The 25,459-nt window shown below is 44.0% G+C and overlaps 1 protein-coding gene and 1 long non-coding RNA gene across 2 annotated transcripts in view; one reads left to right on the forward strand and one right to left on the reverse strand.

Annotated features, from left to right (window-relative positions):
- nol6 (nucleolar protein 6 (RNA-associated)) overlaps positions 1-25,459 on the reverse strand; it is a 113,333-nt gene that overhangs the window by 16,718 nt on the left and 71,156 nt on the right. Inside the window, exons 17-23 of the mRNA XM_067984585.1 lie at positions 21,510-21,627; positions 19,135-19,289; positions 17,712-17,875; positions 12,983-13,135; positions 11,832-11,929; positions 6,441-6,565; positions 4,400-4,489 (exon numbers count right to left, since the gene is read on the reverse strand). Of these exons, the coding sequence (XP_067840686.1) occupies positions 4,400-4,489; positions 6,441-6,565; positions 11,832-11,929; positions 12,983-13,135; positions 17,712-17,875; positions 19,135-19,289; positions 21,510-21,627 (903 nt within the window). The remainder of the gene's footprint in view (positions 1-4,399; positions 4,490-6,440; positions 6,566-11,831; positions 11,930-12,982; positions 13,136-17,711; positions 17,876-19,134; positions 19,290-21,509; positions 21,628-25,459) is intronic.
- LOC137321852 (uncharacterized) lies at positions 17,715-25,126 on the forward strand. The gene is made up of 2 exons (XR_010962912.1): positions 17,715-17,911; positions 23,975-25,126. It is a non-coding gene; the product is annotated as an uncharacterized lncRNA (long non-coding RNA).

The raw sequence follows: 25,459 nt of genomic DNA on the forward strand, positions 1-25,459 counted from the left end.
GTCCTTCAGAATTTTTTCCAATAATTTTCCTACCACTGATGTTAGGCTCACTGGCCTGTAGTTCCCCGGTTTTTCCCTACTCCCCTTCTTGAATAATGGTACTACATTAGCGGTTCTCCAGTCCTCTGGCACATCCCCTGTGGCCAGAGAGGTTCTGAATATATGTGTCAGAGCCCCCGCAATCTCCTCCTTTGCCTCACACAGTAGCCTGGGATACATTTCGTCCGGGCCTGGGGATTTATCCATTTTTAGGCCTGCTAAAACCGCCAATACCTCCTCCCGCTCGATGTTAATATGTTCGAGTATATCACAGTCCCCCTGCCGTATTTCTATGTCTACGTCGTCCTTCTCCATAGTGAAAACAGATGCAAAAAATTCATTTAGAACCCCTCCTACATCTGCCGGCTCCACACACAGATTGCCATTTTTGTCCCTAATGGGCCCTATTTTTTCCCTAGTCATCCTCTTACCCTTAATATACTTATAAAACATCTTAGGATTTTCCTTTATTTTGCTCGCCAGTGTTATTTCATGGCCCCTCCTTGATCTCCTAATTTCTTTTTTAAGTATCACCCTGCACTTTTTGTACTCCTCTCGGGCTTCCTCCGTCTTTAGCCTTTTGTATCTGCCAAAAGCCCTCCTTTTTTTCCTAATCCATTCTCGTATATCCCCTGACATCCAAGGTTCCCTGGAGTTCTTGGAACCACCCTTGACCTTTACGGGAACATGTTGCCATTGTATGGTCTCAATCTCCCTTCTGAAAGACTCCCATTGCTCCGATGCGGATTTTCCTACAAGCAGCTGATCCCAGTCCATTTTGGCCAGATCCTGCCTTATCCTATTAAAATCGGCCTTCCCCCAATTTAGAACCTTTATTTCCGGCCCCTCCCTATCCTTTTCCATGCCCACCTTAAATCTCACCGAATTATGGTCACTGTCACCAAAGTGCTCACCTACTAGCACTTCTTCCACTTGGCCGGCCACATTCCCTAGAATTAGGTCCAGTACCGCCCCCTCTCTTGTAGGACTTTCTACATGCTGGCTCAAAAAGCTCTCCTGGATGCACGTTAAAAATTTTGTACCCTCTAAGCCTTTTACACTCTGAGTATCCCAGTTAATGCTGGGGAAGTTGAAATCCCCCACTATTATTACCCTATTATTTGCACAATTTTCTGAGATTTGCCTACACATCTGTTCCTCTATCTCCCTCTGACTGTTTGGGGGCCTATAGTACACTCCCATCAAAGTGCTTGCCCCCTTTTTGTTTTTAAGCTCCACCCATATGGCCTCATTAGAGGAACCTGCTAATATATCATCCCTCCTTATGGCAGTATTTGATTCTTTAATTAATATTGCGACCCCCCCTCCTCTTATACCTCCCCCTCTGTCTCGCCTAAAGATTCTGTACCCCGGAATATTGAGCTGCCAGTCTTGCCCCTCCCTCAACCATGTCTCTGTGACAGCAACAATATCATACTCCCATGTGTTTATCAACACCTTCAGTTCATCCACCTTATTCGCAAGACTCCTTGCATTAAAATAGATGCCATCCAGCCTTGCCCTCACATATTTGCCCTGTCTTCCAAGCTGACTTGTTTTTTCTCTATATTTGGCTGCACATCACCCCCTATTGTAGCTCCACTCTGTATCCCATCCTCCGGCAATCTCTATACTCTTCAAGGGATCCACTTGATCCCAGCTGCCTATGCATGTCATATTCCTCCTTCTTCTTTTTGACTAGGGACTTTTGGTGTCCATACTTAAGAAAAGACATACTTGCTCTCGAGGCAGTACAAAGAAGGTTCACTCGGTTAATCCCGGGGATGAGGGGGCGGACATATGAGGAGAGGTTGAGTAGATTGGGACTCTACTCATTGGAGTTCAGAAGAATGAGAGGCGATCTTATTGAAACATATAAGATTGTGAAGGGGCTTGATCGGGTGGATGCGGTGAGGATGTTCCCAAGGATGGGTGAAACTAGAACTAGGGGGCATAATCTTAGACTAAGGGGCTGCTCTTTCAAAACTGAGATGAGGAGAAACTTCTTCACTCAGAGGGTAGTAGGTCTGTGGAATTTGCTGCCCCAGGAAGCTGTGGAAGCTACATCATTAAATAAATTGAAAACAGAAATAGACAGTTTCCTGGAAGTAAAGGGAATTAGGGGTTACGGGGAGCGGGCAGGAAATTGGACATGAATTTAGATTTGAGATTAGGATCAGATCAGCCATGATCTTATTGAATGGCAGGCTCGAGGGGCCGATTGGCCTACTCCTGCTCCTATTTCTTATGTTCTTATGTTCTAACCGTTCCCTCTCCTCTGGTACTGTCAAATCTGCCTTCATCACCCCAGCTCCTCAAAAAACCCACATTTGACCCCTCTGTCTTTGAAAACTACCACCCCATCTCGAACCTCCTTTTCCTCTCCAAGGTCCTTGAACGTGTTGTTGCCTTCCAAATCCGTATCCATCTTTCCCACAACACCATGTTTGAACCATTCCAAGGTTTCCGCCCCTGCCACAGCCCTTACTGAAACGGCCCTCATAAAAGTCACAAATGACATCCTGACTGTGAATGTGGCGGCAATACCCCCTCCTCATCCTTCTCTACCTGTCTGCAGTCTTTGACACGGTTGACAACACCATCCTCCACCAACGCATCTCCTCCATTGTCCAACTGAGTGGGACTGCTCTCGCCTGCTATCATTCTTACCTATCCAATCATAGCCAGAGAATCTCCTGCAATGGCTTCTCTTCCCGCTCCCTCCGCGATTTCCTTCACAGCACCACTGGCAATCATGCCTTCAGCTGTCTAGTCCCTAAGCTATGGAATTCCCTCCCTGAACCTCTCCGTCTTTCTTTTCTTCTTTAAGATGTTCTTTAAAATCTACCTCTTTAATAAGTTTTTGGTCACCTGTCCTAATATCTCCTTACGTGGCTCGGTGTCAAATTTCGTCTGAATACTCCTGTGAAGCGCCTTGGGACGTTTTACTACGTTACAGGCGCTTTATAAATGCAAGTTGTTGTTCAAGCTGGATTCTGTGGGCTGGTATTATTCCATCTTTGGCAGGAGATTGGCATTGGTTGGTAGTGATTATAATGGCAGATTTCTGTGAATGAATCACACTATTTGAACTGGAGCGGTACCATAATCACATGATTTTTGCTGAGGTAAGATCAATGACACACTGTAGGCTACAGAGGAATAGCACACACTTCATCTGCACTGAAGCCTATTTTTCAAGTTTAAGTCTAGGAGAAAATGAGCTTTAAAAATTTGTTTAAATAGGTAGTTTCACTATATTTAAAAGTCAAATTACTGCAGCAGTTGGAATGCTATTGTTGCTGGCTGGGTAGGGAAGCAAGGAGAAAATCAAACAGGGCTCCTGATCATTAGCCAGTGATCTTTGTTAAAACATATCAGGGGGTGAAGACAGAATCAGGCTCGCCTATGAGGCCCTCCACACACGTGAAGAGTCAGTGACTTCAGGAGAGCAGGAAGAAAAGATCCATCATTCTGAATTATAATCATCTTTGCCATCCTTTGTTCTCTCCTTGTCTTTTGTTGTTTAGTTTTAAAAATATATTTCTTTTAAAGGCGGCACGACAATGTTTCAGAGTTGAACCAGGATGTTCCAGCATATTAAGACAATGCTGCTCGCACGGTCCTCCACTCCAGTTTGCCCAACTAGCTCATCAGCTCTCACTGTTTAAACATGATACAAGAAGCCAACAGAAGTTGGGGGGGGGGGGGGGGGGGGGGAGAGAACTTAGATCATAAAATTATTTCTTACAGTTCATTTTAACTTCTGACATCCCCAGAGCCAGACATTTGAGGGCATCCCCTGATGAGATTCCCACTAGAACTCCCTGCAATTAATCCACTTTGTGTAGTATTTTTAAGGATATGAAAGCAGCTATACAAGTCACATTACTGTTAGCATCTCTCTGTTCCTAGAAGACAATTCAGTATTTTAATGGAGCAATGCAAAAGCTAAAACCAAAAGGCACAAAACTACAGAAAAGCATTCAACAATTTCAGACATCAGTACTGATGAAGGGTCTAACCTAAAACTTTAACGTGTCCTTCTCTTTCAGATACTGACTTATCCTATTTGTTCACAGAATTTTCTGTATTTTTCACATGTTACAGCATTTGCAGTTTTTCTTTTTTGGCATAAGAAAGTAGTTTCTGTGGGCATAATTTGGAGAAACCACAAAGCAAGACAAATGTATCCAACTTATGAAAGCAACATGTAACATCACTGTTACTAAATCCGACAATAGTGTATGCTTTGCAGTTTGCAGTTCAAGTCATTTAGTACATTTGTATATTGTTATTAATGTAGTTTGTAAAAGTAATATAACAGATCTACTTACTGTATACAATATTCAAACATTACCTTGAGATCATGGTTATCTAATGGATCCATCAGCTGTCTTTCTAGTGTTCGTAACGATTGGCTTGCAAGCTCTAGCAATCGCTGAAGAATCTGGAAAATTAACATCATCATCATTTTACTTTGATCAAATTCCAAAAAGGACCTGAGGAGGTGCTAGGATCAGACAATGCCTCTGGCATATGTACCAGAACATGCACATCAAAATTAGGGTTAACAAAATCAGTGATTTGATATTTTGAAATGATGCCTCGGGGCATGATTTTTACATTGAGCTGGGAAGGGAGTGGGGGAAAGATAATTGGACGCAAAACCCAGAAGTAAAGTTGGCGGGTCACAATCTGAGGGCAATAAATTTTACTTCTGGGCTTTGCGCCCGGTAGCCAACCTGATTGACAGGCTGGCTGGCTAGCAGGCAGGAAGGCCGAGGATTGGAGAAGAGGGAGGGAGGGATCGTGGGCCATGGAGGACATCGGGTGTGGGGGGGGGGGCGGGGGGCGGATTCCAGGAGGATATAAGGAGCGTCTTAAAGGAGGAGAGGTAGAGAGGCAGAGAGGTTTAGGGAGAGATTTCCAGAGCTTAAAGCCTAGGCAGCTGAAGGTTCCAATGGTGGAGTGATTAAAATCGGGGATGAGCAAGAAGCAAGAATTGGAGGAGCGCAGAGATCGTGGAGGGTTGTAGGGCTGGAGGAGGTTAGAGATAGGGAGGGGTGAGGCCATGGAGGGATTTGAAAACAAGAATGAGAATTTTAAAATCGAGGCCTTCCTGGACCGGGAACCAGTGTAGGTCAGCGAGCACAGGGGTGAAGGGTGAACGGGACTTGGTGCGAGTTAGGATACAGGCAGCAGAGTTTTGGACGAGTTCAAGTTTATGACAGGACTGCTCCCTCCAATACAAATCCTCAGTCAAACCTGTGGCCAAATCTTCGGGAGAAGAGGTCGGAGGTCGGAATGTCCACCATCCGGGGTGGAGGGGGGGGGCTGGCCAATCGCGGGGGTTCTGTCGCGCCAGGTGAGCTTGTGGGGCCTGGATGAAGCACTCCTTCTCTTCCTGGCCCACAAGCAGTGCAATAAAGGCACTCACCTCATGGTTCCGGCCCTTCTCGCCTGCTTTTAGCTGACATGAATCAGAAGCGATGGGAAACCTGACCAGGTCAGGTTAAATTCGTTTGACATTTCTAATACACAATAAATTAATTGCTATCCCTAGTTGCCCTGATTGAAGCGATTTGATACAACTGAGTGGATTGCTAGGCCACTCTGGAGGGCAGTTAAGAGTCAACCACCATTGGTGTGGTACTGGAGTCACAAATAGACGAGACCAGGTAAGGATGGCAGATTTCCTTCCCCAATAACAGTGAACCAGTTGGATTTTCCAACAATCCAACAGCTTCATGGTCACTATTACTGATACCAGCTTTTTATTTCCAGATTTTTAAAACTGAATTCAAATTTTCAAACCGCCATGGTGGGTTTTGAAGTAGTGTTTCACTGATTATTAGTCCAGGCCTCTGGATTGCTAGTTCAGTGACATAGCCACTATGTTATCATACCCACTTTGAATCCGTTCCTCAGAGTTCCACGACTACATGTATTTTTCCAAAATGATCGCCACATTGCTCCACTGTAATGAAGCCTATATGATTGCTATATATTTTTTTTCTCCCCATTTTTACAATATTTTTGTCTCCTCCACCCATATGTTCCATAGAGTCTGTGTGCAGGGCATCTATCTTCCAACAGAAAAGGAAGTGCCTCCTCTGAATTCCCTGCTATTGTGATTGCTAGGACTTGGACTAGAGTAGCAGGTGATCACTTGCCATCCGATTGCCTGTTCATCAGGTGCAGGTCCTCAACTAGTTAAGATCATAAATGCACCCCATAGAGGGTTATCAACTCATGTTCTAACACTCCGCAAGAACTACATAAAAAATTTTAAGTTTAGCAACAAAAAAACCCCCACACTTACACTAATCGTTAAACATCTGCATGGGTACATCTGTGTATTTATGAAATCTTCAAAAGAAGTGATAAACCTCGCTCACCGGTGCGGATGGTTGTCCTTTTGTCCATATTGAAGTCCTCCTGTCATTGGGTGTAGCAATGAACATAACTGGATGCTGGGTCCGTGTGGCAACAAAGTCATTCTTAATCTCAGCATATTCAATTTCTATAAATACAATGTAACAAAATAATTTCAGGTATCTTATCATACTACACAATATACTGTAGACAAACCCTCCTCTCCATGTCCAATTTGTAAATCACAGTAAAGGACGAATGACAAGTAGATTCAATGTTGGATCACGCTCCTTGCAATTCCCTTTGTCAAACCGATTATACAATACTCTCCAACAGAAAATGTCTGTTTGGTCACCACCTTCCTATCTTGATCTTCTGCTTCCATATGCAGCTTCTCAATGGAACATATACATTCTGTAGAAGGAAGGAAGATCTACAGATTACATATGCTGCAATGAGAAGCTGCAGAGGGAAACAGAGGATGAGAGTAGGAATTGTGAGCAAGGTTTTCAAAAAAAAAACATGTGCGATTGAGTCACAGAATGGAACTCCGTAAACATTTGCAGTTCCCTCGCAGTTGCCTTAAAACACTTGCTGCTCCATAGCTCCCAATCACAGACTGCCCAGTTGCATGATGTTAACGGAGCTAGGTTTCAGACAATTCTCTCTCCTTTTCTTACAGAATGCTATTAAAAAGGCAAGTATTCGAGAAATTACTTAAGCTAAGAGGACAAAATGCTAGGACCCAACAGTATACATCCAAGGAATCTGAGGGAAATGGAGGAAGAAGTAGCGAAGGTTCTAGAAATTATATTTCAGTGTTCTATTGAGAGTGGTTGTAATGCTGGAGGACTGGAGAGCGACCAACGTAACACTATTGTCAAAAAGGGAGACAAAACTAACCTGGGTAATTACAGGCCAGTTAATTTAATAACATGTGCTGTGTTTAAAATCTTGGAATCTTGAATTAAAGATGAAATTCCTAAATATCTAGATGAAGAGAACATAACGAAAGGCAGCCAAGCCAGATTTGAATACGGTGAAACGTGATGACAGTTCTTCAAGTAGATGACAGATATCGTGGATGAGGGAAATGCAGTGCGTGTAGTGACGTGGACTTTCAGAAAGCCTTTGACAAGATATTGCAAAGGACACTATTTGAGAAGATCAACGTGAATAGGAGCACAGAAAATAGGATTAAAAACGGGATAGAAGTTAGGAAACAGGGAGTGGGAGGTTAGGGCAATATATCGGAATGGCTGAAAGTGGGTAGCAGTGTCCCAATAGGTTCTGTTCAAAGACTACTTCTGTGCGATGTATATCAATGATTTGGATATAGGCCTAAAGGGAGTAGTGTCCAAATTTGTAGACAATACTAAAATAGGAGGCATAGATGACAATTATTTTTTTATTCGTTCATGGGACGTGGGCGTCGCTGGCGAGGACAGCATTTATTGCCCATCCTTAATTGCCCTCGAGAAGGTGGTGGTGAGCCGCCTTCTTGAACCGCTGCAGTCCGTGTGGTGAAGGTTCTCCCACGGTGCTGTTAGGAAGGGAGTTCCAGGATTTTGACCCAGCGACGATGAAGGAACGGCGATATATTTCCAAGTCGGGATGGTGTGTGACATGGAGGGGAACGTGCAGGTGGTATTGTTCCCATGTGCCTGCTGCCCTTGTCCTTCTAGGTGGTAGAGGTCGCGGGTTTGGGAGGTGCTGTCGAAGAAGCCTTGGCGAGTTGCTGCAGTGCATCCTGTGGATGGTACACACTGCAGCCACTGTGCGCCAGTGGTGAAGGGAGTGAATGTTTAGGGTGGTGGATGGGGTGCCAATCAAGCGGGCTGCTTTGTCCTGGATGGTGTCGAGCTTCTTGAGTGTTGTTGGAGCTGCACTCATCCAGGCAAGTGGAGATTATTCCATCACACTCGTGACTTGTGCCTTGTACATGGTGGAGAGGCTTTGGGGAGTCAGGAGGTGAGTCACTCACCGCAGAATACCCAGTCTCTGACCTGCTCTTGTAGCCACAGTATTTATATGGCTGGTCCAGTTAAGTTTCTGGTCAATGGTGACTCCCAGGATGTTGACGGTGGGGGATTCGGCGATGGTAATGCCGTTGAATGTCAAGGGGAGGTGGTTAGACTCTCTCTTGTTGGAGATGATCATTGCCTAGCACTTGTCTGGCGCGAATGTTACTTGCCACTTATGAGCCCAAGCCTGGATGTTGTCCAGGTCTTGCTGCATGCGGGCTCGGACTGCTTCATTATTTGAGGGGTTGCGAATGGAACTGAACACTGTGCAATCATCAGCGAACATCCCCATTTCTGACCTTATGATGGAGGGAAGGTCATTGATGAAGCAGATGAAGATGGTTGGGCCTAGGACACTGCCCTGAGGAACTCCTGCAGCAATGCCGTGGGGCTGAGATGATTGGCCTCCAACAACCACTACCATCTTCCTTTGTGCTAGGTATGACTCCAGCCACTGGAGAGTTTTCCCCGATTCCCATTGACTTCAATTTTACAAGGGCTCCTTGGTGCCACACTCGGTCAAATGTTGCCTTGATGTCAAGGGCAGTCACTCTCACCTCACCTCTGGAATTCAGCTCTTTTGTCCATGTTTGGACCAAGGCTGTAATGAGGTCTGGAGCCGAGTGGTCCTGGCGGAACCCAAACTGAGCATCGGTGAGCAGGTTATTGGTGAGTAAGTGCCGCTTGATAGCGCTGTCGACGACACCTTCCATCACTTTGCTGATGATTGAGAGTAGACTGATGGGGCGGTAATTGGCCGGATTGGATTTGGCCTGCTTTTTGTGGACAGGACATGCCTGGGCAATTTTCCACATTGTCGGGTAGATGCCAGTGTTGTAGCTGTACTGGAACAGTTTGGCTAGAGGCGCAGCTAGTTCTGGAGCACAAGGCTTCAGCACTACAGCCGGGATGTTGTCGGGGTCCACAGCCTTTGCTGTATCCAGTGCACTCAGCCGTTTCTTGATATCACGTGGAGTGAATCGAATTGGCTGAAGACTGGCTTCTGTGATGGTGGGGATATCGGGAGGAGGCAGAGATGGATCATCCACTCGGCACTTCTGGCTGAAGATGGTTGCAAACGCTTCAGCCTTGTCTTTTACACTCACGTGCTGGACTCCGCCATCATTGAGGATGGGGTTGTTTGCAGAGCCTCTTCCTCCCGTTAGTTGTTTAATTGTCCACCACCATTCACGACTAGATGTGGCAGGACTGCAGAGCTTTGATCTGATCCGTTGGTTGTGGAATCGCTTAGCTCTGTCTATAGCATGTTGCTTCCACTGTTTAGCATGCATGTAGTCCTGAGTTGTAGCTTCACCAGGTTGGCACCTCATTTTTAGGTACGCCTGGTGCTGCTCCTGGCATGCTCTTCTACACTCCTCATTGAACCAGGGTTGATCCCCTGGCTTGTTGGTAATGGTAGAGTGAGGAATATGCCGGGCCATGAGGTTACAGATTGATACGAGGGGGCCAAGGATAGATCCTTGAGGGACTCCAGAGGTAACAGTGCAGGAGCAGAAAGAGAAGCCATTCCAGGAGATTCACTGGCTATGACTGGATAGGTAAGAATGGAACCAGACAAGGATAGTCCCACTCGGTTGGACAACAGAGGAGAAGCATTGAAGGAGGATGGTGTGGTCAACCGTGTCAAAGGCTGCAGACAGGTTGAGAAGGATGGTGCACCACGGTCACAGTCATACAGGATGTCATTTGTGACTTTGATAACGGCTGTTTCAGTGCTGTGGTAGGGACGGAAACCTGATTGGAGAGGTTCAAATATGGAGTTACGGGAGAGATGGGCACGGATTTGGGAGGCGAGAGCATGTTTAAGGAAAGGGAGGTTGGAGATGGGGTGGTAGATTGCAAGGACAGAGGGGTCACGGGTGGCTTCTTTGAGAGGGAGTGATGACAGCAGATTTGAAAAGAAGGGGGACAGTACCAGAGGAGGGAACCGTTAACAACGCCAGCTAGCATGGGGGCCAGGAAGGGAAGTTGGATGGTCAGCAGTTTAGTGGGAATTGAGTGAAGACAGCAGAAAACGGGTCTCATGGACAAGGTGAGCTTAAAGCGGGCATGCGGGGAGATAGGAGAAACTAGAGAAAGATGCAAGTTCAGAGCTACGGGAAGGGAGGGATGCGGCAGAGGCAGCTGAACGGATGGTTTCAATTTTAGAGACAAAGAAGTCCATTAGCTCCTTGCACTTGTTGGAAGTCGGGGTGGTGGGTCTAATTTTCAAGATGGCAACAGGAAGTGGCTCAAAACCAGTTCTGATTGCAGCAAACATGTGTCGCTCATTTAGACGGGGAATAGGTTGTGAATGAACTTGCAGAAAGAGCAGGTATTTTACTGCTTCAGAGAATCACTTATTCATGGTACAATAAACACAAGAACTTTAACCCACAGAACAGCTTGGGTGTGGAATTTTTAAACGGACCAACTTCAAAATACATTAAATGTAATAATTGGATTAAAGTCATAACCACTAATATCAATATAGCAAAAGCAATTTCTCTGTAGAGTAATCACTGCCAAGAAGACCACAGAACTTTATAGCTGACCAAAAACCTTCCTGAATCCAAATAAGGAAACCTACCTTTATGGCCTGTGAAAGAAAGGTCAGATGTAACTACAGAGATGCAGAGAGTAGTGCCTTCTGGACTCTAGAAAGAATTGCAGAACCTATTCACCAGAACTAGTGGGTGCTTCAAAACTAGACTGCTGAACCTGTTTACAGAATTAGTGGATGTATCATGGTAGTGAGTGTGCCCAAACTGAAAATGATCCATGAAAGGCAAAGTCTGCTAAAGAAAATAGAACAAATACACAGGCTTCTTGCCTCTACCAACTCATAATCCACAGTGACAGGTATTTCATCACTACATTATGCAGTTGTACATCACAGCAATTGAACTTGGGACTGAACAAGTGAGGATCGCTAAAATCATTTAAAAAAAAATTATTTCCATTGATAAATTTCCATAATTAACGTCTGCACCAATGCTGGCTCTCCCATCCACAGTCCCAAAGATTACCTGCTTTACAGCCAATATCAAGGTCTTTGGAGGGTGAGAAGAGAGTAATTAGCCCAATATAAATTAACAATAGGTTGGAGAGGGGGAAATAGCTACAAATTCCAAGGTGACATAATTAAGTGCCTTTGCCTAATTAAGTGGTAAAATGGTACAATTCCGATTGGGCATTTCTTGAAACAAGTCAGGTCACAATTTTTTGAAATTGTAACTGGGGTTTTTTTTTTTGCAGGCTTTTGCTACACAATTATATCTAGACTGTTAACTTCTAGCTTACATGATCTGTTCCCTTTCATCTGTAACACAGAATTAGTAACAACTAAAAGCAGCAAAGTAATCACTCAAAGCAACCAAGTGATCTCACCTTTTATGTCACCATTCAGGTTCACGATCAGTGGATTATTCTTCCAATCAAATGTAGATAATAAATTCAGAAATCGAAGGAAGCCAGTTTGTGGAGAACTATTAACCAATAGAAGATATAGAGGGAAAAACAAAAATATAGTTCAAAATTAGTTAAATGTACAAAGATGCAGCCACATTATTTGTAACAAATATTAAAATATTAATATAATGGAACCTTTCAAAAATGTACTCTCGCTTTCTCTTCCTTCATAAGGAGATTAGGATGAGAAAGAAAGACTTGGATTTATATAGTGCTTTTCACAACCTCAGGATGCCACAAAGCGCTTTACAACCAATGAAGTATTTTTGAAGTGTATTCACTGTTTGATGTAGGAAACGGGGTAACCAATTTACGCACAGCAAGCAATGTGATAATGACCAGATAATCTATTCTTAATGACATTGGTTGAGGGATAAATATTGGCCAGGACACCGGGGATAACTCCCCTGCTTTTCTTCGAAATAGTGCCATAGGATCTTTTACGTCCACCTGAGGGGGCCTCGGATTAATGTCTCATCTGAAAGACGACATCTCCAACAACGCAGCACACCCTCAGTACTGCACTGGAATGTCAGCCTAGATTTTGCTTTCAAGTCTCTGGACTGGACTTGAATCCACAACCTACTGACTCAGAGGCGAGAGTGCTACCAACTAAGTCACGGCTGACACATAGACCCAGTCTGCTCCGTCACTCAACGAGCCCTCAGTAACAAGTAGTCAAGTAACAAGTAAACCACCAGCTGGCAGGTTTAATCAAGTTAACTCTTTCACAGAAGTAAAACTACCAGTTAAATTTCACCAATATAATTACCATATACCCAATAAATAAAATATTATCGAATCTCTCAACAGTATATAATACAAACTTGTTATTACTCTCAAAAGCACAAACATTATAGGCTGATGTCACTCCAAGGTCAATCTGCAAAAGCGTATTTGATGGATCAAAACACAGAAACAGCTGCCAAATAGAGTTAGTCAAAAGTGCACGGACAAGTGAACTCATTCACAGTGCTGAGTGGGTGAAAAGCGGTTGCACGGAAGTTTTAAATTATAGAAGTACAATATTCCCTCTTATCTCCTAAAATAAAATATAAACATATCCTTACGCAGGGGGTGAATAAGGTGTGGGCTGCATGAAGAGGTAGGCTGCAAGAAGATCGATACTCTCCTCACCAATATCATTACTGAGTAACTGAGCACAGATCCACCGTTTAGCAAGTCGACATGTTCCACTATACGCAGACTGCTGCTGTTGAAGCCTAGAAGAAAACAGATTTAGATCTGAATTTAAACACATGAACAGACAAGATCTTTTAACATGGACTACCAGATAAACCAACATATGATAATCTATCATAACATGATAGAATTTCACATCCAGTTTGAGAGTGAGGACCTTGGGTCTGAAACTACTGTATTAAACTTAAATAAGGGCAATTATAAAGGAATGAGGGTGGAATTGGCTAAAGTGGACTGGGCAAACAGATTAGATGGTATGATGGTGGATAAGCAGTGGCAAACGTTTAAAAAGATATTTTATGACTCGTAACAAAAATATATCCCTGTTAGGAGGAAAGGCTCCACAAAAAGGGTGAACCAACCATGGCTAACTAAGGAAGTCAGGGATGGTATCAGGTTAAAAGAAAAAGCATACAACATGGCAAAGATTACTGGTAAGCCCGAAGATTGGGAAAACTTTAAAAAACAGCGAAGGATGACTAAAAGAATAATAAAGAGGGAGAAATAAATTATGAGAGTAAACTAGCAAGAAATATAAAAACTGACAGTAAAAGCTTCTACAAGTATATAAAAAGGAAGAGGGTAGCAAAAGTAAACACTGGTCCCTTAGAGGATGAGGCTGGGGAAATAATAATGGAAAACAAGAAAATGGCAGAGGAATTGAACAGATATTTTGTATTTGTCTTCACAGTGGAAGACACTAATAATATACCAATAATAGTAGAGAATCAAGGGGCAAAGGGGAGGGAGGAACTAAAAACAATCACTATCACTAGAGAGAAAGTACTAGATAAACTAATGGGTCTAAAAGCTGACAAGTCCACTGGACCCGATGGCTTGCATCCGAGGATCTTAAAGGAAGTGGCTACAGAGATAGTGGATGCATTGGTTGTAATCTTCCAGAATTCACTAGATTCTGGAAAGCTCCCAGCGGATTGGAAAACCGCAAACGTAACACCCCTATTCAAGGGAGTGAGACAGAAGGCAGGTAACTATAGACCAGTTAGCCTAACATCTGTCATTGGGAAAATGCTAGAATCTATTATTAAGGAAGTAGTAGCAGGACATTTGGGGCCCGATTTTACCAGGGGTGTAGGTTCTCGGCGGGTGGGCAAGCGGGCACGTGGGTAACGCGCCCGGTGAAATTAGTGGGTTTCCTGCGTGATCGTACCAGGCAACCCACTAATTGGATCCACTTACCTGCTCCTCCGGGTTCCCCGCTGCTGGTCTGCGCGTCGGGCGGGCTGCGCATGCGCAGTAAGATCTGTCGGCTGGAGGCGCTCTATTTAAAGGGGCAGTCCTCCACTGACAGATGCTGCAACCAATAGCAAAGATGACTGCATGGAGCAGCCCAGGGGGAAGGCTGCTCCCAGTTTAATGATGCCTCACTCCAGGTATCAATACATGGGGTGAGGAGGAGGGGGAGGACAGAGATCTTCCAACCGGCCGGCGGGAGGAAGCGGCCTGCCTCTGCCACCAGGAAGGCCTGGCTCAAGGTGGCAGAGGGGGTCACCAGCGCCACCAACATATCGCCCACTTGCATACAGTGCCGGAGGCGGTCCAATGACCTCGGTAGGTCAGCTACAGTGAGCACACGTAGTCTTTCCCCTACACTCCGTCTGCCACATCACTGCCCCCACCCCACATCTCCTTCGGCACTGCCAACACTACTCTGTCACATCACCCCTCATACCCACTCAAACTCCATCCTCATCTTACCTGCACCTACTCACCTCGCCAGTACTCATCCCGCCACTACCACTCAACCCAATCCTCATACAATCTCATGGCTCTATCTCATACTCACCCTCTGGTGCATCTCTTTCACGGCCAGCCTCACTCAACCTGCCACCACCTGTGCTGCAGCCACAGGGCATGCATCACATATGTGCAGTAGGCAGCGTAAGGCAAACGTGTCGTGAGCATGAAGGGGATGCACAAGGGTGTTTGAGGGTTTGTCATGGTTGTTACTTCTATTGAATTTCAGAACAACTCACATTACATATTATATTGGCACCACTACTGCCATGTCTTCGCGAATCCTGTCCGGTTTGCGCAATAATGCCCGCTCCTGGGTATCACTATGAGGACCCACCACTGATGCCACCCATTGTGTCACTGCAGAGTGGGTGTAGGTGTATTTGCAGGGCTCTTCTGCGTAGACGACTGAGAGACATCGGCGATGTCCCCGGTTGCACCCTGGAAGGCTGCGGAGGAGAAGTTCGGGAGGGCAGTGGTGACTTTGACAGCGACAGGTAGGAAGATGGTGCACGGGCCAGCCAGAAGCAGCTCGGCATGAAAGAGGCTGCAGATGTCCACGGCTACGTGCGGAGTGACTCTGAGCCTCCGTGTGCACTGCTGCTCAGAGACGTCCAGGAGGCTGAGCCTCGGTCTGTGGAACCTGTGGCGAGGGTAGTGCCCTCTGCAACGCATCTCTCTCTGCGGTAGCCCTCCCTCCTGCTGTACAGGTGGATGTGTCACAGCACTCTGTTGTGGAGCTCCACGTGTCAGAGGTGGACGGCGTGGATGGCGAGGCTGGTGATGCTGTTCGCCCTCCGAGGAGGTCATGACTGCAGCTACGGCGGCCCCCATCTGCAAGATGTACATCTGAGGGGGTCCGCAAGGTAGGTACATGTCTCTGGACCCTGGGGTAAGTGTGCAGGTTGGTGACTTTGACCGTCAGGAGGAGGGTGGTGGAGGCCAAACTTTGTCCCAAGTGACAGAGCGGCCTCCTGCAATGGGTGAGGGTCTCTCCCCCCACCCCCCCCCTTCCACCTGTCAAATGGACCTTTGCAGCTGCCACAGGCTGACAGCTGCAACACGTCCATTCGAGCTGGGAGTGTTTCCCCCAGTGTGGGAAACAGTCCCATGTTGTTCCAAAATCCCACATAGTCCCGTAATCAGGTCAGTTAATGACCTGTAATACCTAACTAAATATTGTCAAGTGGCTTCCCGCTGGCTTTAATTGCCTGCGGGATTCCCAACAGCTGGGGCTGCGCGCGCACGCCGGCGCGTCAGCGGGGAACCCGAAAGTGGGCGGGATCCGGTCCCGCTCCTGGATTTCCCAATTTTCGGGGCCCCCCCGCCGAGAACGCACCCGATAGCGGGTGGTAAAATCAAGCCCAAAGTGTCTGCAAAGGGATATTGACAGGTTAAGTGAATGGGCAAAAATTTGGCAGATGGAATATAATGTGGGAAAATGTGAAGTCATCCACTTTGGGAGGAAAAATAAAAAAACAAAATATTATTTGAATGGAGAAATACTACAAAATGCTGCGGTACAGAGGGATCTGGGTGTCCTCGTACAAGAAACACAAAAAGTCAACATACAGGTGCAGCAGGTAATCCGGAAGGCAAACAGAATATTGGCCTTTATTTCTAGGGGGATGGAGTATAAAAGAAGGGAAGTCATGCTACAACTGTACAGGGTGCTGGTGAGACCACACCTGGAGGACTGCGTACAGTTCTGGTGCCCTTATTTAAGGAAGGACATACTTGCATTGGAGGCAGTTCAGAGAAGGTTCACTAGGTTAATTCCAGGTATAGAAGGGTTGTCTTATGAGGAAAGATTGAACAGGTTGGGTCTATACTCATTGGAGTTTAGAAGAATGAGAGGAGATCTTATTGAAACATACAAGATTCTGAGGGGACTCGATAGGGTAGATGCTGAGAGGATGTTACCCCTCATGGGGGAATCTAAAACTAGAGGGCATAGTCTCAGAATAAGGGGTCGCCCGTTTAAGACGGAAATGAGGAGGAATTTATTCTCCCAGAGGGTCGTGAATCTTTGGAATTCTTTACCCCAAAAAGCTGTGGAGGCTGAGCCATTGAATACATTCAAGGCTGAGTTAGACAAATTTTTGATCAGCAAGGGAGTCAAAGGATATGGGGAAAGGGTGGGAAAGTGGAGTTGAGGTAAAAATCAGATCAGCCATGATCTCATTGAATGGCGGAGCAGGCTCGTGGGGGTTAATGGCCTACTCCTGCTCCTTTTTCTATCTCTTACGTGGGATCCCTGGCTGATTTCTTTCTCCCTCCCAATCCCCGGGATGCGCAGGCCAACCTTAGTGCAACTATGTGATTGCGATGAGATGATTCAGCACAAACTGGGAATCAAACCTGTGAACCTTCCTGGTTTGTACAGTTCACTACCGCACTCAGTGATGGATGTGCCAACTAAGCCAATTTTGAGTTTGTTTTTCTTTTCATTTTGAGCTCAATTACCAGTGAAAAATGCAAAAATGTGCATAAAAGTCAAGTATATTTTTCATTGTGTATAAAATTTTGTTTAAATATACATTGGGACATTTGGGGAAAATGATTGCTTGTATTGTTTTCTCTGTCTTTCCCCACCCAATGAGCTCCTCAGCAATGAAGCCAAGTGAGGAGCCCAGCTGTTATTGTTGTAAGCCTTGAAGAACAATCACATCAGAAACTGCCCCAAATAAACAAGTATTCTCTTGTTCAAGTGTGGCATAAAGTGTTCTAAATTGCTTTTAAAAATGTATATCAAGTTGCCTGAAATGTAAATTCATTTTGGATAAATAGATTAGGCAATATGTCATATTTTATGTCCTTAAAGGATGTGTTGCTTACCCATGCAGCGTGCTCGTTAGATAAGGTAGATGAAGGGTTTCCAATTCTACCTGCAAGGACTCTTCGGTGTCCCGATACTTCAGCATGCCATCTGGGGTCTGGATTTCCTTCAGAATCAGAGCTTCTCTATGATATGCCACTTGAACTCGAAAAACATAACCATCCTAAGCAGAACCAGTAACAACTTTAAATAATGTAAGGTAAGTTCCATCCATTCTTAGTTGCTCTAACAACCCAAGCAAAAAATAAAAATTATGGATATTTGACTTACATTATATGCACTACTAAACATTTTTCCTTCATTGGATTCCCTCACTCATGAAAATATCTAAATGAGAAATCTGTCTTATGATGGGAGCAGAAGGGATTACAGGAGGCAACAACTACAAAATTGCATTTATATAACATTTTAATATAGAAAAAAATTTCATGGCACTTCACAGAGAGCTAAAAATGGGTGTCAAGGCTAAGTGGTGAAATAGGAGAGGTGACCAAGTAGGTTGGTATTTAAAGGCAGGAAGAAAGGAAGCAGGGCAGGGGAGTTTAGTGAGGGAGTTCCAGAGCACAGAGCTTAGATAGCTGAAAGCTCTGCCATTAATGGTGGAACGGAGGGAGAGGAGATGCATGAGGGAGCTGTTGAGCGGATCAATAGTAGCAGTGTATCATGGCGGGTGGAGGGCTAAAGGAGAGGAACGTAGGAGCAAGACAGTGTGCTCATGAGCTTGCTTTGGGCAGCGCAGAATGTTTTTTTTCCAGGGATGAAAGGCGAGAGTAGTCGGGTTTGTAAGTAGGCAAACCAATGTGATAATAACTCTGCAATTAAGGACTACCAATGATGAGCTACTTCAAACTTAAACATTCAGGGCAATTTTTTTGCCTGTTTTCTGCATTTGCTGTGTTCCTTGATGGAGCTGTGCAAGCTACTCAGCAAATCACTCGATTTATGGGATGACGTTGGCCAAGAATATGGAGGACGAAGGGTTTTTAAACAGTGGCCAATTAATCGCTTCAGAAAAAGAATGTGGGATTCTCCGACCTCCCACCACCAACTTCTCTTAAGTATTGGCCCAGGCATGAAAATACTCAGCGTGTCCTGGAGAAACAACGGCTTAGATTCTTCACTAATACCAGTCATCAGAAATTGAGAATCACTCTCCCAACATCCCTCCACTGTTAACTTAAATGAACTGACAAAGATTCCCACCCAAAAACTTATCTTTCTCCTTCAGAGATCAATCAGTATTGTCTGATTTTGAATGAAGAACTAGATTTAAACTCTGCAGTTTTGTTTTCTAACTTTTAGTATTTAACACAATATTCTTTGTCAACGTTGAGATATAAAGATGAATTAACAATAGATTAATACTAGTGCCTGGAACAATTTTTATTTATGTCTGGCAACAACTTTTATTATTTGACATACCTTATACACATCAACGTGAGTGGCTGAAGGCTGGGAAGTTAGTTGATGCTGTTGGTGCAGGAGGTCAGCCAGTCGTATGTGAAACGCCGCTTTGACACGTTGAATAGCATCTTTGTTTTGAGGCCATTTCCCACTTCCTTCCATGTGACAGATTACTAAGTGACAAAGAATACTGTATGTTGCAGAAAACTCGGACAACTCAACACTGAAGCAGCATCTGTGAGCAAATTATTCAATATCTTGGGGCAATTGTTGACGGCAACACAGTATGCAAGGGGTCAAAGGCATATTCTCAGTGGGAATCTTGAAATTCTCATGGAGGTGTACTGTATCACATTTAACATCATTTGCGTTATTACGTAAGATTTGTGCTTATCTTAACACTTCCCAATTAGTTTGCATTGGTTAGCTAAAAAGTATGCTATTTAAAATCCAAGCTAATTTGAGAACATGTTCTATAATCCCTCTATCGAAGTTTAAGCATTTAAGATTTCTGACTATGCTTCCACGGGGAGACCATGGTGTAGTACACGTTACGATTGAGATAAACATAGCTTTCGGGTTTAAATAAACAGGACGGCGGGGCTGGGAGATGTTGATTAGAAGTCAGGCAGAGTGTCCAAAACAATGTGCTGCAGACAACAGAAAACAGTTTAACATTCTAGTAAAAGTTCTCACTTATTGCTGCTGCAACAACTCTAGTCATGTGAAGTCAACAGAGGTCTAGTGGACAAGTTAGGCTAATGGATTCTGCTCTTGGGTGTGGGGGGGGGGGGTAAGTCAGTTTGACTGAAAGCGGTCACTAAAGTCAGGCTGACTGGAGAAACAAAAAACAGGAGGCTCTCCCTCGGCTGAAGGCCAAAATGCAATTTCTTATAATCAGTGATTGTACAGAAAGTAAGATAATTATGATAATACAAGTAAGGCAGTCCACCAATGTGGAATCGCATGGAGAGTTCATTATTTTTTTAATGTACAGGGAGCAAAGTAAAGCTGAGTGGAAGAAGTGAGTTTTGATTACAACTGGTACTCTGTATGTTCACAGTATGAAATAAAGCAGTTTAAGTCATTCCTTTCCAGCCTAGTCTCACCAAGTGTTCACTCTGAACACCTTTGGAGAGATTGAAGAAGTTCACGTGAAAGACAAGAATATCCAGTACAGGTTACAAAGGGGTTTCATGGTTACACCATCTCTAGACTTGACTGTTCCAATGCTCTCCTGGCCGGCCTTCCATCTTGCACCCTCTGTAAATTTAAGCTCATCCAAAACTCTGTTGCCCATATTGTAACTCACACCAAGTCGCGCTCATCCATCACCCCTACGCTTGATGATCTACTTTGGTTCCCGGTCCAGCAACACCTTGATTTTAAAACGATCATCCTTGTGTTCAAATCTCTCCATGCCCTCGCCCCTCCCTATGACTGTAACTTTCTCCAGCCCCACAACCCTCCGAGATCTCTGAGCTCCTCCAATTCTGGCCTCTTGCGCATCCCCGATTTCCATCTCTCCACTGTTGGCAGCCGTGCCTTTAGTTACCTAGGCCCCATGCTCTGGAATTCCTCCCTAAGCCTCTCCGCCTCTCTCTCCTCCTTTAAGACGTTCCTTAAAACCGACCTCTCTGATCAAGCTTTTGGTCACCTGCCTAATATCTCCTTATGTGGCTCAGTGTCAAATTTTGTCTGACAACGCTCCTGTGAAGTGCCTTGGGACATTTTATTAGGTTAAAGGCACTACATAAATGCAAGTTGTAGATAACAAAGGTAAGACAGTTAGACACTTGCAGGGACGGCTGACACCAATGAATCTAAGAAGGTACTTACAGCAGACCTGAATTTGTAACACCCCCTAACAAAGAAACTATATATATTCTCTTCTTCCTCTCTCCCTCACCCCCATTTATAACATGTTTGCCTGCAAATACAAATGAAGCCACATACATATTCTTTGGCAATACTGGTGAGTTAAGTTTGAATATTATAGCAGCAGCAGGTGCGCTTCTGAGGCAAGACTAGTCCTGGTAGCTTCAGCTCTCCCTCTGGATGGAAATGCTCCATTTACCTGCCTGGTTGAGAACTTAGGAAGAATGGAGTTTTAATTACAGCTGGGACTAAGGTTCAAAGCACAGCACCTCCATTCTAGGACAGCACGTTCAGCCCCTAGAACTCTCTGATAATGTGCAACTGTAAAATAAATAACTCTCCCTCGCTCACTTTGGAGGTCTGATAGCTGCTGCAACAAAAGCAGCTCATTAAACTGCCCCGATACTGCAGGCAATTTTCAGAACAGAAGTACACTGCATATCAAGCAAGTGGATCAGCAAGACAGTCAAAGACCATACAGATCACAGAAAGCCAACTTTTGTTAACCTCTTTACCTTTCAACGCTGGGACATATACAGAGCATGGCTTGTCACCTGAAGGAAGCAGGCATTTACTGTTCTTTTCCTTCACATAATAAGAGAAATCTGGTTTCACTGGTACCGGTGGGAAAATCTATAGAGACCAAATTTAAAAAGGAACAATTGACAACAGATATAAAAATCTCACAAACTAAAAATTAATGCACAGGTAGATGATGTGCTTGACCGTAACCACACCAACAATGGGGTTTACAGGTGAATGTAATGTTACGGCTATACCTTTCTTCGAGGGTGGGAGTCCATCTGTTTAGAAGTTACTTTTCTCCTTTTACGGTCTCCCACACAAATACACTAATGGCCGCAAGGCAACACATAGAAGCTGTCAAGGCAAATTTAACAACAGCACATTGCCTGCATTACAATGTTGAATACACTTCAAAAGTAATTAATTTGCTGTGAAGCACTTTGGGATGTCTGGGGGATGTAAAAGGCGCTATACAAGAGCAAGCTCATTCTTTGTTTATGCAATTGTAAACAATTTTACAACACCAAGTTATAGTCCAACAAATTTATTTTAAATTCCACAAGCTTTCGGAGGCTTCCTCCTTCGTCAGGTGAACGGTGTGGAAATGAAATTTTTGAATCCTTCGCATTTGAAAATCACAGAACAATGCCTGGTGATTACTGCCCGTTGCCAAGGCAATCACAGTGAGCAGACAGAAAGGTGTCACCTAAAAGGCCACCGAATATACAAACCCCCGAATATACAAAACCCCACACACTTTGTTTATGCAGTCATAGCTCTCCTCTCAGCATGAACACTTACCCCCGACCCTCCAATCCCTTTCACTATGCTTGCCCTCCACCCTCCATCCTCACTGTGCTCAAACCAAAGACTCAGCTGTGTCCAATTCTTAACTCATTCTTTCACAGAACTTCAAAACTGTGGAATTACTTACTTTCCTTATACAATCTGCAGATTTTAAAAACCTAGATTTGCTGTCACTTCATCACTATTAATTGATTCATTTAATCTTATCACCAATTATTTTCCTAATCTTGGTCATGAATTGCAATATGATCTTTGAATTCTATGTAAAAACAGGAGAAAGAAAGGAAGGGAAGGGAAGGAAAGGAACGGAAGGGGGAAAAAAAAGAGAGAAAGAGAATGGAAAAAAAAGAAATGGACAGAGAGAAAAAGGAAGGAAAAGCGGTATCCATAATATTAAACCTCTAATAATGATCTCTCTATCGATTTGTGGCTGTCGATGACTAATTCTGAAAACCATTTCCTGACATATCTAAACTGTGGGCAGCTGGACCACCTCTGAAGTTGGTGCACCGTTTGTCTTCTGCAACCGTTATTTATAATCTCAGTAGCAACTCTTCCACTTCAACACAAACCCCTGCCAATGCTTCGCACCGTGATATCATCCGTTTTCCCTTTCACACAATCCAGCATTTAGTGCTCTGCCAGCAAGCCTCTGGATTCATCAGAATATGATCAGCTGGCATTGGTCTGAGATTAGTAAAATGTTTTGGTCAAGTTACTGGAACGTGATTACTAGAAATTAAAAATGTAAGAAACGTAGTGCAGCATGTTGGAGAACAATTTCAGTAAAAATGGCTGCTGGAAAATAATTCTTTATTGCTGGGGTATTTAACTTTGTTCCACCTTCACTCCTTCTCCTGGACTCCTTATGCCACTCACCATTCCCAATTGAGCAGGTGGGTGGTTGACTTGCTGCCTGCCGTCTGCCAATTCCACTATTAGCAGCGATAGGAGCGTGGCCTCACATAACACTCTCTCCAATTTGCCCGACTTGCTGCGAGGAAGTGCTCGTTACAACCGAGATCAAAAATTCAAACAAATATTTTGCCACTCCTTGAACAACACTGACTAGAAAAACATGCACGGGCACAACACACTATACAATCAAGGGTTGGGATGTGGATTATTTGCCAAGTTGCTGATCTCAGCCATATTGCTGCTGGTTAGCTGTAAACAGACATCATTCCAATAGTTGGGGGGGGGGGGGGCGGCGGGGAGGATTAAATGGAGAGTCCCCGCCGAGTCACATTTACACATTTCAAAATGTCATCGCTAAAGGTCTGGAAACAGGTCAATAGATGATGCAAAATCTGAGGAAACTGGGAAAAAGGGAGAACAGTAAATGCAAAGAGGGAAAAATATAGACACGAGGGATTGTTGGTAAATGCTTGCCATTTTCAGTTAACATTTTATGATTAGTTATGTTTGTGAAAAAGATTGGTCAGGTTTAAAGCTTCCCATCAGACACAAAGAGAACATTTCTATTTATATAGTCCCTTATCACATGCTCAGGACATCTCAAAGCACTCCACAAACAAAAGAATTATTTTTGAAGTGCAATCACTGTTGTGAAGACAAATGTACAAAAAAATCTGAATCACTCTTTCATCTCCATTAGAAAACTAAACCGAGTGTCATTTTATTTCAGGTCATGGGATGGCAATCCTTTGAATGGTATGCTGCACAAGGAACTTAATTCAACAGGTAGCACCATAGCTACACGATGGCTCAATGAAACCAGATGTTTTGTATTTCTAACTTTTGAATAGTTAGCAGTAAAAGACCAGGAATATAAAAACATCCCAGGGAACAAGAACTAGGCAAGCTGCCATGTGCTACCTAAATTCCCAGAGTGCGCCCTACTGGAAGACTGCCCAGTAGTGGATGAACACAGAATAATACACAAGGTTTTGTCAGTCATGAGTCCACCACCAGTATCCTTAACTTATCTGAAGATACAGGTCAGCAACAAATTACCGAGGTTCTGTGAGAAGTTCATCTTTTTTGGTTGTCAAATGTGGTAATCTGAATTTTTATAAAACTAGACCCAACTTTTTATTGATTTATATGCACACAAAATAAAATTTTATTTTCTAGGAAGCTCACCCACAAATCTAAATGAAGAATCTTCAGTTTTCTCTCTCCTCTCCTGAAGGAGCCACCTATTCTGGAGATACAATTCCATGAGCAATGGCAGCCCTCTGGTATCATATCCAATTAGTCACACTTCATGTGTGAAGTATGACCAGTTGAATGAAATACAAGACAATGTGTGCTTGTAAACTGTTCAGCCATGCAGAGCATCACAGCTGAGTCTGGTCCTGTCCTCAGCCAATGTCCACACATGCGCATCTTGGTCATTGGACAACAACCAAGGGCGAGAACTTTGATTGGTTGTCCCATTCCCTAGTCCAGAAGCAATGATGCCAATTGTGGCACCCAGCTATTGCCCCAGCTGAGATCATCTAACTCAGCGCAGAGCAGAGGTCAAACCTAGGATCTTCTTGATGTGCACAGCTCACTACTACACCTAACAGTGCCTTTACCCAATATCAGGAGAGTACAAAATGAGGATCTTTGAATTCATTTTCACAATATTTTGTATCCTCTGTACCATCATCTTGAGGTTTTAAAAGGAAAGAAGCTGGTCTTGCCTACCATCTGATGAAGACGTACACCACCATTTTACTTATTCTGTCACAATGCAAGACTGCTTTACTGTATCCCTTTCATTTCAAAGGGGAGAGGGAGGGATCATCACAATAAATCAATAAAGAACATAATAAATCTGATCAAAATTTTAGGTTTCAGACTTGTTTTCTATTTTCAAAGTCTTGATTGGTAAAATAGACATGGATGTGCAGCAAGAAGTACGTGTGAACTATATCAAAATTTGACAAAATGGAGCCAAGAATTATGTTTGTTCCTTTGTACATAACCAGCACACAGAACAGTTTGAAAATATGAATATTGCAGCATCGTGCCCAGTAACATTCCACAAGTCTGCATGGTTCAAGTCCTAACAGTGTATATACTGCACAATACTGAAAGGAGGAATTTTTCCAACATAATGCAATTTTAACCCTGAAATCAATGCACTGAAGTCAATGCGCTAACATTCTTAATAACACAC

This window comes from Heptranchias perlo, chromosome 1 (assembly GCF_035084215.1).
Source record: "Heptranchias perlo isolate sHepPer1 chromosome 1, sHepPer1.hap1, whole genome shotgun sequence".
Classification (NCBI taxonomy): domain Eukaryota; kingdom Metazoa; phylum Chordata; class Chondrichthyes; order Hexanchiformes; family Hexanchidae; genus Heptranchias; species Heptranchias perlo.